This window comes from Macaca fascicularis, chromosome 9 (genome assembly GCF_037993035.2).
Source record: "Macaca fascicularis isolate 582-1 chromosome 9, T2T-MFA8v1.1".
Taxonomy (NCBI): domain Eukaryota; kingdom Metazoa; phylum Chordata; class Mammalia; order Primates; family Cercopithecidae; genus Macaca; species Macaca fascicularis.
The window spans coordinates 99,726,685-99,740,654 of record NC_088383.1 but is presented as its reverse complement, the minus strand read 5'-3'; the positions used below and the strand labels follow the sequence as shown (position 1 = coordinate 99,740,654).

The following is a 13,970-nucleotide window of genomic DNA, read 5'->3' as shown; positions in this document are numbered from 1 at the left end:
AGTGAGACCATGTCTCTACAAGGGAAAAAAAAAACAACAAAAATAGCCAGGCCTGGTAGTGCACACCTGTAGTTCCAGCTGCTTGAGAGGCTGAAGTGGGAGGACTGCTTGAGCCCAGGATTGAGGTTGCAGTGAGCTGTGATTATGCCACTGTACTCCAGCCTGAGCAACAAAGCAAGACCCTATCTCAAAAACAAAACAAAACAAAAATACCTGAAACATCCTATTCAAGTATATCTGCTGTTATTTATCACTTACACAAAGGAGAAATAAATAGTCTTTCTCTCTTAAAGTACATCTAAATTCATTAAGCTGGCAGCCTATTAAAAAAATGCTTCACTAGGTTTCATTTGTTGTTTTAATGGATTGGAAGTAAAACTGTTTTTATAGGCTATTGATTTCTAGCTCCAAATGAAAACAGTAAATCACACAAAGGTTTTATTTCTGTTGTGGCTGATGAACTATAAAAGGGAAGAGGGAGTGCTGACAGAGACCGGGGCATTCTTTTCAGCTCTCACACTTGGCTTTCTTAGAAGCTGGAAGACAATCTTCATCCCCTTCTGATGGGCGAGGTTTCTTCACTGTAGAAATAATTCCAAAAGCAGTCTTTCTAGTTTCTATAAAACAAACAGGGAAACCATTGTGCTTGAAGTTAAGACATAATTTAAAATGAGGTGGTTTAACATATTACTTTGGCTTACAGCACTAGTAAATGATAAGCCATAACGAACTGCTACGGGTGCTAGTGCCATTTACTGTCATTATCTTTTTTCCCAACATACACAAATATCAGTATATTATTAACATCTAATTCATTCCTGAAGATTACCTCATGGGTAAAACTGCAGGACAGTGTTATCTCCAGTGGTCTGTCCATGGCATCTTATGTAGCCAGAACCCCGTCATAGACATTGGTGTAGCAGATACTTTATATATGAGAGACAGACAAATCAAGAGAGCAAACACAGCAATTGAGTGTACAGCTCCCAAGTGGAGCACATGTGTACCTCATTTTACAGCATGTACCCTATCTCTCTCATTAGAACATCAAGGTACCTCTGAAGAATCAATTGTATTATATTGCCAACACTCAACAATGGCTTGGCTATGCAAAATGTGTTCAATAAATACTAGTTGAGTTAATGAATAAAATCAAACTCATAAATTTATTGATCTCTTTAACTGGTGACAATGAACAAAGAATTAATAGAAATTATTAAATGCTTAGATTAGGTTGGCAGCAGAGTTCAACTTAAATTTAACCAGTTTCTCCTAGAAACCTACTAATAGGCTAGGCACTGTGTCCATATACAGAGGGTATTAAGATGCCTAACAGTCGGTGCTTTTCCCCATAATACATGCATGTGAGAAGCACAGTAAGAGCAAATATAAGAGGAGTGGAGGCATCCACAAGAATTAACTGCTGGATAAAGCAATGAGGTATTATATAAAGGTGACACTACTCTGAATAGGGTAAATGGAATAAGAAAAAGAGAAGTATTCCTTTACAAAGCCATGGAGAGAAAGGTAAGAAGAACCTAGGTAAGGCAGTTTAGAGGACAATATATGGCTGATGTGGAGGAGGAATATGAAAAAATTAGGAGAAAACGAGGCCAGAAGGGTAGCTTATGAAAGGCCATAGTGTCATGAAAATAGACTCCAACTCTGTTCTTAGAAAGGGAAAGGGATTATGGAGAAGGAGAGAGATACCCATTAGCTACAAAGGTGGCAGAATCAAAACAACTTGACGAGAAATTTAGCTATGAATTATTTCTTATTTCAAGTAATAAAAATAAAGTCAACTATAAAGTGTTAAGCATTATTTTCCCATTTATCAAGATTAACTTAGTAAATCTGCTTTGCCAATTATTTTAAAACACTTTTATTTATAAAAGGGATAAAACTGCTCTCAAGGTCATTAAAATGTCAATATAATGAGAACCTCAAAATAAAAACTGTCAATTATTTCCATTTCACCAAATGAAAAACGTCACACTTAATAGCTATTAATTTATATCACTGATTCTCTACCCATATAGTCTAGTCTAAAAATCACCTGAAATAAAACATTGTGAAAATCAGCACTTTTAAACAAAATGCATTAATTTCTTTAGTGTCTTTTAAAAATAAATGCATTTCTGTAACAGCGAGAAGTTACATTTGGGTATGCTTTAGTTTACAAAATGTTTTCACATATAGTATTTCCTTTAATCATCTTGCCAAGGAAAAGCTAAAGGATTATTTACAAGTGAATAATTTTGTTCACAAGGGGCTAAGGCAGGTGTCCCCAACAGGTTCATTTTGGTCCAGGGGCTGACTGACAGCATGAACTTTGTCAATCACAGGCCAAAGACTCTGACCTTGGGCCTCTTTCCTCTATCCTTTCCATGCAACCTCCTCAGAATTGCTATTCATTAGTTTCTGGATTTCTGGACCCCCAAGGAACCTAATTCTGATTTCCTGTGGCAAGCCTTCCAAGTTGAAAGCCAACTACTATGTGTCCAAAGTCTTCTGCTTGCCAGGTATCCATGCCTGCACCACTGTCATGATTCCTCTCATCATGAGGTTTCCAGACCCTTTAAGGACCGAGTAGACATTTTCCAATAGTGTTTCAGTGCACTGCTGTCCTTCTTAAATGTGGCACTCAGAATGATACAGATGCTGGCTGAGATTTCATAAGTAAGAGTATAATAATGAGGCTTTGCATTTCCTTGCCTCAGAATCCTTTTTTTTTTTTTTTTTTTGAGACGGAGTCATGCTCTGTCGCCCAGGCTGGAGTGCAGTGGCCGGATCTCAGCTCACTGCAAGCTCTGCCTCCCGGGTTCACGCCATTCTCCTGCCTCAGCCTCCCAAGTAGCTGGGACTACAGGCGCCCACCACTTCGCCCGGCTAATTTTTTGTATTTTTTAGTAGAGACGGGGTTTCACCGTGTTAGCCAGGATGGTCTCGATCTCCTGACCTCGTGATCCGCCCGTCTCGGCCTCCCAAAGTGCTGGGATTACAGGCTTGAGCCACCGCGCCCGGCCCCGCCTCAGAATCCTTTATTTCTAATATTACCTAAGCTGAATTAGCAATCTTAAGAACACATCACACTACCGTCTCATACTGATCCCAATGGCAACGAAAACCAGGGTAACCATATTTTATCATCTATTTAGGACACTCTTCAGGGAATAGAAGTGCTAATAAGGTCACAGAAACAGCAGGCATAAACTAGAACTGTCCTGGGTACACTGGGGTGAATGGTAATGCCACCTGAAGTTCACAAGTCTTCTTTAAGTTTAGCTCCTATAAAAGCCTGATTTTAGACACAGAAAGACAAACATCACATGTTCTCACTCGTTCGTGGAATCTAAAAAACAAAGCAACTGAACTCCTGGAGACAGAAAGTAGAAGTATGGTTGCCAGAGGCTGGGAAGGGTAGTGGGGGGCTGAGGGGGAGGTGAAGATGGTTAATGTGTACAAAAAAAATAGAATGAACAAGACCTAGTATATGACAGCACAATAGGGTGACCATTGTCAATGTAACTTAATTGTATATTTAAAAATAATTTAAAAAGCATAATTGGATTTTTATAACACAAGACAAATGTTTGAGGGGATGGACACCCCATTTTCCATGATGTGATTATTATGCATTGCATGCCTATATCAAAATATCTCAGTACCCCATAAATATATACACATATTATGTACCCACAAAAAGAAATTCTAAAAAAAAAATACATTACATATTATATATTGTATGCTGAACAGTTGAGTTCTTAAAGTCAAATGCAGGACTTCCTATTTTCCTATATATAAAATTATATATGTATTTGTATTTTAGTTACTGTTTCTTGTTTAGTCCATTTTGGAACCCTGTTACTCAAAATCTTGATGATTGTTTATTTAAAATAGATCAAAATAATGACAGAACTACGAAAGTGTGAACCAACTGTTCCCTAATTTCAAGAAAATCATCATAAAAAATCTCAATTAATTTGATCACTCCTAAAGCTTATGTGATGAGTTTTAGGCTACATAACACAAAAATCTCAAACTAAAAATGTTGAAACTAAAAGCAAAAATCATCTAATTTATGGCAAGCCAATACAGTAAGCAGTTCTCTCAAGTGGAAATCAGATCAATAAAGCCCAACACACAAGCCCTCAATAACCTAGCTATTCATATGACAAATAACTTAGTCTATATGTAGCGATCTACTTTAAAGTTTAAAATTCATTTGGGTGGTATCAATGAAATTGCTTCTTAACCACTACAACTCGTCCTAAGGATTATAAAGATAATGAAGACAAAACAGTGATCAAAAGCTTAAGTTGTTTTAATAAAATTTCATTTTCATTTTCCAAAGTTTCAGCATACTTTCAATTTTTAACATCTGATGAATAGGAAATTCAGTCAGTGAAAAGGTACGTATACAAAACGTAAGTAAAAAATGTACAGTCTGGCCAGGCATGGTAGCTCATATCTGTAATCCTACACTTTGGGAGGCTGAGGCAGGAGGATTGCTTGAGCCCAGGAGTTCAAGATCAGCCTGGCTAACATAGTGAGACCCTGTCTCTATTTAAAAACAGAAAACAACAACAACAACAACAACAAAAACAGTACAGTCTGGACACAACTTGACCATGGTAAGCAAACATGGGAAAAGAAACATTCTGAGTTATAATAAATGTAAAAGTTACAGTCTATGTTTTGTTAGTTGGATTTTTAAAATGTATTTGCTGTTTTTGTTTTCCTAATAAATAGTTTAATGTATATTTTTAATGTATCAGTTCTCTAAAACAGATTTTCAACAGGGAAAGCATGGCCCTCTGGTGAGGGAGAAGAAGGGAGATTAGAAGTCTATCAAAATGTGGGCAGGAGCACACATGTATAGCTGGAGGAACTATTCAATACTCTTTCTGTAATGAAAACTATACTCATTCTACAAACTTTAGAAAGTAAAGCCTGAAGTGAGGGTGAGAAAACACTGATGGCCATGGTGAGAAAAGATGACCCCAAAGGAACTCAGGAGGATAGGGCAATAAAAATAGGTATGGCTGTAAAAATGACTTGCTTCTAACATGACCATTCAGTTTGTACTGGAAGAACTTGCTTACCTCCGTGGAGAAGTGCTGCTCGGCAGTTGGTGGATACCGCAGCCTTGGCATCACTTTCAGAGAGCCCAAACAGCAAGCCTCTTGGGGGAGCATTAAAGATTTCAACCCAGAGTCAGCCAAGGACACGAGACTAACACAAACATAACAGAAAGTGCCAGCTAACCTGGTCGTGTTGAGAGGTTAATTAATTCGACAGCAGTTCTTAGTCCAACTGGAACATGCATCTGAGAAAAGACTCATTTAACTCTAAGCTTTTATCATATGAAGTCCCCCGTTTCCTCTTTTCTATCTCAGGATTAATTAAAAAACAAACGTAAAGATCTCTATAAGGTTATACAATTTATTTTTGAAGTTATTAATTGGTAAACTTACAGTAAAAGGTTGAGAAAAATGCCACGTTCAACTATAATACAGCTTTGAATTCAAAATTTCCTGAAGACAATGTCAACCACTTTTACTCAGAAAAGGATACAGGTTTGCCACGTCATATGGCCCTCTTATTTCTAAAGGCTGAAATAAAATGAACAAAGAGTAGATATGAGAAAATTATTTATAACATTTCAATAACTTATAGCAAATTAATAGAATATTTAAGTATCCAAAAATAAAAAATTACATAAATTTAAGTCCTTATAATATTGATGGGTTTTATAGTTTTTGAAAATATAAGAGGCCGGGCGCGGTGGCTCACGCCTGTAATCCCAGCACTTTGGGAGGCCGAGGCGGGCGGATCACGAGGTCAGGAGATCGAGACCATCCTGGCTAACACGGTGAAACCCCGTCTCTACTAAAAATGCAAAAAATTAGCCGGGCGAGGCGGCGGGCGCCTGTAGTCCCAGCTACTCGGGAGGCTGAGGCAGGAGAATGGCGTGAACCCGGGAGGCGGAGCTTGCAGTGAGCCGAGATCGCGCCATTGCACTCCCGCCTGGGTGACTAAGCGAGACTCTGTCTCAAAAAAAAAAAAAAAAAAAAAGAAAATATAAGAGAAGCTTGAAAAGCATTCTGTAAAAGTATAAAAGAAAAACTAATTATATAAACAAAAGTTGAAGCCTAAAGAAAATGGGGATAAATTTTACTGTTTAGCAATTACAATGAGCAAATGCAGTTAAAATAGAAAAAAATGCAACAAATTTTCATTTACTATTTTAATTTATCTCCTAGAAACTGCAAAGTTTTATAACCTGAAAGATGAAAATAAAGTACTTCATGCTAGACTTACCCTTTCTGCAGCACTAGATATAATTACATTCTACAAAATAGAAAGTGATTAATATTAATCTTAGATAAATGCAAAAAAAAAAAGGAGAGTTTCATAATATAAATAGCCGGTAATCACATTTTAACATTTAAGGCTCAAATACCATCTTCTTTTAAAGATAAGGTAAATGATTAAGGTGAAAAAAATGAAAGATTTCATTTCAAACTAAAGGCAATCTCTAATAAAAAACAAAATATGTTTTCCTAACAGATCTTAGTACAGATGAATTAAGTTTAAAAAACAAGATGAAAAGGTCACATAATCTTAATTCAACTCAGTGAGGACAATTGTTATTCTAGACTTTTCTTTCACAGTATGTAAACTGCAAATTTTTATCAAAAGATATGGCTTCCAACACATCTTTTTCTCCCTTATATTATTCTTCCCTTGGTATTTTTCTTTCCTTTAAAACTAGCAGAGCTCACTGAAATGGGAGAATTTGTTCCTATGCTTTGAGAACATTCTGCATTAAGGAAAAGGAGTCAGTTTGACAATTCCAGTGTACCACTAATAATAAACTGCCAGATGCGAAAAACATCCTAAAATTAATTATAGAACCATACCTTTCCTTTGCAGATTTGCATCAAATTGAGAGCATTGGAAATTGTATACCTTCTCATTGTGGAGTCTTTGATAGCAGGGCTATAGACAAGTTCAAAAGCCAGGCCTCGGTCAATTGCCTTCACAGGAAATAAAGAAAACTGTCAGAGATAAACATGCACTGGCCTACTTCATTTTCACAGATTCTCTCTTCACCTCCTTCCTCACTCCCTACCACTCACCCCTTACATGTCAAGGTACAGCTTTATGAAAGACAGATTAACACTCAAATGGCACCACCCACAAGGAGAAGAAAATAAATCTGTGGCTCTACTTGATCAAAAGAGTTTATCTTGGCTGTGGGGAAGCTGACTTCGTAATTCCTTTACAGGAATTACGAAGAGGCTAAGAAGAACGAAGTCCCAATGGGGTGAGAGAGGGGCTATTACTCTATGCACTATCAAAAGGAAAACAGAAATGTACTCCCTACATTTAGAGTAAACTGTATGCAAACATAGTAAACCAAGTAATCTGACCTACGAATGCACAAAGAGACAAAGAAATGAAGAGCTGAAAAAAGCCCAAAGAACCAAGGGTGGGTAGGTCTTTCAGGTAAGTAATTTATTACCTATATGTTGAAGAGAGAATAACAGCCATAGTTAATTGAGTGCTGACTATATGCTAAGAGAGTCTTATATGTAACATTTAATCCTTACTATAATATCTTTATAAAGCATTACTGCAAAGACTGCTAATTGCCCGGATATCTGTCCTCTCCTTTTTCTTTAGTAATAAAGGCCCTGGTTTTTCACTGGGCTTATAGCTGCACAACAAAAAAGAAGGAAGTGCCCGTGAAGATTTTGCCCAGCTCACCATACAAGCCTGGCTTTTTTCATGAGAAAAAGAAACTTCTTTATTTAATGTACTCTTACTACACAGGGATCCACAGGTAAGTAGATGAGTGGAAATGAGATTGAAATTAACCACCATACTATTCAGCTTTCCTAATGAGCACCTAAATGTCTTCATCCATTCACAGAAGATATGTTTTAAGCCCACTACGTGCAAAAGCTGAGATGGTTCCTCCCTTCTAAAAGTTCACATTTTAGTGGGGGAGACAGACGATCAATAACCACACAAAAATATAAAACTTCAACCGTGTTAAGTGCTATCAAGGAGAAGATTGGATGGGGGTAAGGAAGAAATTAAGTAGTTAATTAGCAGAGGAAGGTGCATTTTCATAGGGAGGTCAGACTTTTGCATTGGCAAAGTCTCCAAGGTTGCAGCATGGCAGTATGTAGGGAAGGTCAAATGCTGGAGAAAAATAATGAGGAAGACAAGCTAAAGAGGACGGGAAAGGCCAACTGTGCAGGCCTTTAGAGCTGATGACGAGGATTATTCCTAATGAAGAAAACATCTGAAGGATTTTCAGCATAGAGAGGATAATCAGATTCTCACCCTTTCAGTGTTTAAGATAGTAATTTGTCCACATGACTCACAAAGCAACATAAGAAAACAATAAAAAGTACTGTTTGCATCTCTGATCCTATCTGCCCTATCCCCTCCTCCAATAATCACTTTTATTAATTTCTTGTGTCTTCTTCCAGAGTTTCTTCATACAACTATAAGCAAATATGAATAGATACTATTTTTCTTTCTTATCCAATTGCAAAAGTCACTTGGGTGGCAGTACTCTTTCCAATGAATAAAGAATGGTAGGCATGTTCTAGGCAGTATGATCCAAGTCTCTGCTTGGCAAATGAGTTTCGATTGCCCAGAGTACGAGTTGAGGCTGGCCCAGCTGTGACTCCTAGGGTTTACTCCTGAGCATTTACAGGGAATGGAGAAACTTGCCTTTTTCTAGAACTGGCAGTCTCTCTTGATTTAATTCACTTGCACTTCAAGGCCCCTTCTACTTTTCCTTCCTGAACACAGATTTCCTTAATTCTTCCTCTGGCTTCAAGGCTCCCAGATTTTATTTTAGATTTTCCTGTCTGTCTGATTCTAGTTTGGTTAGAATTTAAATGCTATTTTCCACACTGCAACCTTCCCCTCTCTCATTTTTTGACTTTTCCCCATCTCTAATTCTTTACCTGTGTTGATTATTTCTAGGAATGACATTTGTTAAGATAATATTTCTGTCATAGTTGAACGTGTATCTCATTTTCTCTGCCAAGCTTGTACACTTCTTGAGAGCTAGACTGCCTTTTACATAAAAAGTGTGTATTTATATTTTGAGTGAATAAATAGTAGCTTATGGAGAAGATGTCCTGTAATAACGTTGTTCATTATAGACGATCCATCATCAAAGGAACCTCGATGCACCTGGCTAACCAAAAGCCACAGATAAACAGAAACATCCCTTTTAGCCATATTATCAGCCATCTCCTTGGCTATATATTTTACCAAAACTATTAATTAGCTGAAGAGGCTGACCTGTATTTCTTTTCCTTATCCTTCTAGTTGTGGAACTATAATACAAGGCAATAGGATGATGAAGAGGGGAAACAAATTAAAGAGATGAATGATACATAGAGTTGGATGGCTAGATCTCAAAATATTCTTAATTGACTGAATCTAAATTTCTAGACCCTTGTGGGGACCAAATCAAAATAAAAACAACTTTTGTAGGGGGAAGGGGAGAAAAAAAGGATATTATCAGCGCAATTATTTTTTAAGAAAAAAGTTCTGATTTTCATCTTGGTACATGAATCAAGTTTACTTTAAAACTGCTATAGGAATTCTTGAAAAAGAAAAATTAAAAATAATGCGCTATTGAAGGTTGTGAATATTTCTTTCACAATATCTCATTTTAAATTTTTAGATGGATAAAATACAGACTCATTACCTGGGATCTTGCTGTAAGATCATTTTAATGCAAATTGACTAAAGCTCATCAAATGATTGTTCATAACAGCCTCTTCTTAACAGTGCCTGCCTGATTAGCTTTTGTTCTCATGTCTGACCAAAGGTTCTGGCATGGGTGGGTGATCAGATTTTTTTACTAATGAGAAATAATGGTTATAAAGATGCTACTAAGGACAGGTGTGTGACAGTTGAATCAAGACACACTGGCACTAAAATTCCAAGTATTAAGCAAAGCCTTAGAGAAAGACAGAAGAAAATAAGGAGCTGATTACTGGGACAATATACTGATTCCCTGTTAATGTCATAAAAATTAGTTCTTTATTCATTCAAATGAATGACACCCTTTCAGTGTTTAAGATAGGTAATCTGTCCACATGACTCACAAAGCAACATAAGAAAACAATAAAAAGTACTACTTGCATCTCCGATCCTATCTGCCCTATCCCTTACTCCAATAATCACTTTTATTAATTTCTTGTGTCTTCTTCCAGAGTTTCTTCATACAACTATAAGCAAATATGGATACTATTTTTCTTTCTTATACAAAAGGTAGTCTGCTACATTCTTGTCCTGACATGAAAGCTTTTCCAAGTCAGCTCATAACTTTCTCTGTTTTACAGTTGCACAGTATTATATTGTAGAGGTATATCATGTATTTAACCAAATCTCTACTGATAGCCTTTGGGTGGTTTCAGTGTATCTGTAGAATAACACTAAAGTGGGATTGCTAGTCATAATGGGTTGAATCATGTCCTCATCCACAAAAGATATGTTGAAGCCCTAAACCTCAGTACCTCAGAATGTAATCTTATATTTGGAAATAGGGTCACTGTAGATGTAATGAGTTAAGATGAAGTCAGAATGGAATAGGGTAGGCCCCTAACCCAATATGACTGGTGTTCTTGTAAGATGATGGCCATGTGAAGACACAGAGACAAACAGGGAGAACACACTGAAGACAAAGGCAGAGATTGGAGTTATGTAGCTGCAAGCCCAGGATTACCAAAGATTGCCAGAAAATCACCAAAAGCTAAAAAGAGGCAAAGATGGCGGTCCCACAGATTTCAGAGGGAACAAGTCCATGCTGACACCTTGATTTCAGACTTCCAGGCTTCAGAACTGTGAGATCATACAGTTTAAAACTGTTGTTTAAATCAGTAAATGTATTTGTAATTTGAAGAGCTGTTGCCAAATTACACGCCCTCCACGTAGGGATTGTTCCAATTTACACTGTTACAAGCAAAGTATGAGAATGACTGCTTTCCTGCAGCCTTACAACAGAGTGTATCTCTAATCACACAGGTGATTTTAATGTGAAATCTCTTACTATGATAAATTTAATCATCTTTTCATATGTCTAAGGCCTGTTTGCATTTCCTTTAATGTGAAATGCCTTTTTCATATTCTTAATCCATTTTTTTGTATTGTTCATCTTTTTTTTTTAACTTATTAATTTCTAAGCACTCTTTGGTCTTTCTGTGTTAAGGAAGTAAGCTTTTTGTCTATGACATGAGTGAAAATTTTCCGTCAGTTTGTCATCTGTCTTTTAATTTTGTTTCTGGAGTTGTTTGCTGTTGTTGTTGTTTTTGCCACAAAAATTTTTAATACTGGCACTGAATGGACACAGTACTTAACACATTAGATTCATGTGTGATAAAACAAAGTTTACAGAACACTCACATCCAAATCAAGTATTTATAGCAGGATTCATGGAACTACCTCACTGCTTTAGATACTACTTACTAAACATCTCTCAGTGGGGAGTAATTGGACCACAAAGACAGAAATGGATTAGGGTTAAAGGAAGGGCTGAGGGGAAAACATCAGAGTGTAAAACATATAAGATCCCTTAAAATAACTCAATAAGCTTGAAGTCACTGTTAAATGACAATAACATTGAAATGGAAATAACATTGTAAAAAAATCAAAGGGAAAGTAAAGAGATACATGCGGCTTTAAGAGCATCCTTCTTCTCACAACCTGAATTCATAAAGCTCGTGTTTTAAAATATGAAATGACTCTGCTTAACAAAGAGTACTGCTGTAAAGTAACTTTAAATAGCATTTCCCAGTAGGAAATGACAGATTTGGAATCAAAGCTTGAGTACAAAACCCTAGTCAACCCCTTGAGAGAGTCATTTAACTGTGTGAACCATGAACTACCTGAGAAAGACTGTATTACCTGCATATGGAGATAATTAATATCTACCCCATCCCAAAGCTGCTGGGCCACAGCAGGTATCAAACTGCTCGTCATAAAATGCTAAATAATCTGAAGTCATGTGATTATCCAAGAAGAGGAGTGGAATCCAATTTTTTAGAAACACATCTATCACATGATAGAGTTGCAATGACAAGTTACTTAGACTCCAGAAGAGGTTTGTGGGAGATTTTAGAGGAAATTGCATAATTGAAATCATGGTGCCCTAAGTATGCAGTGAAGATGACAAAGGGGAGATGAGCTGCAAAGTACACAAATGGAGTGTCTGGTATGCTCTAGAGCTCCTGGGCCCTCCTTCACAATCCCAACCTTCCAAGCTGAAGATCCTCACATGGCGTCTGGCCTATTGGTAAAATATGAACGACTTACCTTTCTTAACACTGCTTTTCACCACAACCAAAGAAAAGGGCCCAAATTGTAACAAAATTAAGATCTGTGCTTAATTTAAAGTAACCCTGGCCAAGGCAGGTGGATCACTTGAGGTCAGAAGTTCAGAACCAGCCTGGCCAATATGATGAAACCCCATCTTTACTAAAAATACAAAAAAATTAGTCAGGTATGGTGGCAGACGTCTGTAATCCCAGATACTTGGGAGGCTGAGACAGGAGAATCGCTTGAACTGAGGAGGCGGAGGCTGTAGTGAGCCGAGATCACACTACTGCACTCCATCCTGGGTGACAGAGCAAGACTCCGTCTCCAAAAAAAAAAAAAAAAAAAAACAAAAAAAGTAATCCTTATAAAGTGATCCTTTTAAAGCCAATCTATGAACTTCTCAAGGCCAAAAACAGGTTTATCCTCAAAGCCAAGGGAACACGCAAGGACCAAGACTGAAGACTGAACTATTATCCACACCTACTTACTACATGTTCTGTGCTCTCACAATGTATACATTTCCACCCTTTGTGTAGACAAATAGCTACACAGCCAGATTGGATATTATGTTATAAATAATACACACATACCTATACCACAACTATTATCCAACAAGCTGGACCCTGTATGTTTCCAACTTTCTCTCTTTAATAAAAAATAGGTGAATAAATTAACAGGGACGCTTCTGCTTCTTGACCAATTCACAGTGCAGCCTACTCCTCTACTAGATGAAGACTAAAAATAATCTTGTGCAGCCTTTCTTTCCACTCCATCATCTAGTTTTTATTAAACAACATATGTAAAATGTTCACACCAGATTTTTTTAAAAGCAGACACTGTGTTAAACTGCGTATCCCTCTAAATTGACAAAATTTTTTACTTTTCAGAATTCTTAAATTGAAAAATGTAGGAATTAAGCCAAAAATGCCCATCAAACAAAAGTAGCTTTCCTGAACTTCCCAATGGAATCGGGGGTGGGGTGTCCTGGTGTCATTGTCTTGAATGCCACTGTCCTCCTCATGTTGCCCTGCTGCCCCATTTCTCTCACTGTATATACTTCCTGCTGAATGCGGACATCCAGCTAGCGACCAACAACGAGAATTTGGTCACATCCCCTATGCTGTACCCTGAGATGCTAAGCTCAACATGTACTTATTCACTCAACAAACTGTAAGGAGGACTCATTATGGGCAAGACAGTGGAGTACTTAAAAAAGGACCATGACACAGCTAGTGCTCTCTAGAAGCTCACACTCTGGTTTAAACAATAATACAAGTTCCTAAGAACCCCAATTAAAAGCTCTCACCGAAGTAGCCACTGGGAATCTTACCATTGTCGTGAGACATGAGGAATTATGTGCTGTGCACTGCTGTCCAATCCATGGACTTGGCTTAGCATCACATGCTAGCTCCTCCCAACCAAGGTCACAGTATCATATGTGGGCTTATTCAGGCAAAGCCGTCTAGAAAATGACCTTCCTAGTTCATTAAGGTGAAGACAAAGGTGAAAAAGTTGTAAGTTCACTAGCAATTTGCTGAGTGGCTATATTGCCCAACTCTGGGGGTGCTACTTCCATAGAAACTGTATTGGCAGTTTGAGGCTTGTAA

The 13,970-nt window shown here is 37.4% G+C and overlaps 1 protein-coding gene across 3 annotated transcripts in view; it reads right to left on the bottom strand.

Moving 5' to 3' along the window:
* Positions 1–412: 412 nt before the first annotated feature.
* RPP30 (ribonuclease P/MRP subunit p30) overlaps positions 413–13,970 on the bottom strand; it is a 29,760-nt gene continuing 16,202 nt past the window's right edge. For 2 of the 3 annotated variants that reach the window (XM_005565927.4, XM_005565928.4), the window contains 5 exons: positions 6,927–7,043; positions 6,325–6,354; positions 5,578–5,615; positions 5,106–5,185; positions 413–617 (listed from right to left, as the gene is read on the bottom strand). In XM_005565927.4, coding sequence (XP_005565984.1) covers positions 508–617; positions 5,106–5,185; positions 5,578–5,615; positions 6,325–6,354; positions 6,927–7,043 — 375 coding nt within the window. In that variant the 3' untranslated portion in view covers positions 413–507. Of the gene's footprint in view, positions 618–5,105; positions 5,186–5,577; positions 5,616–6,324; positions 6,355–6,902; positions 7,044–13,693; positions 13,842–13,970 lie in introns of those variants that run through there. The other variant, XR_012417926.1, reaches the window with a different exon arrangement.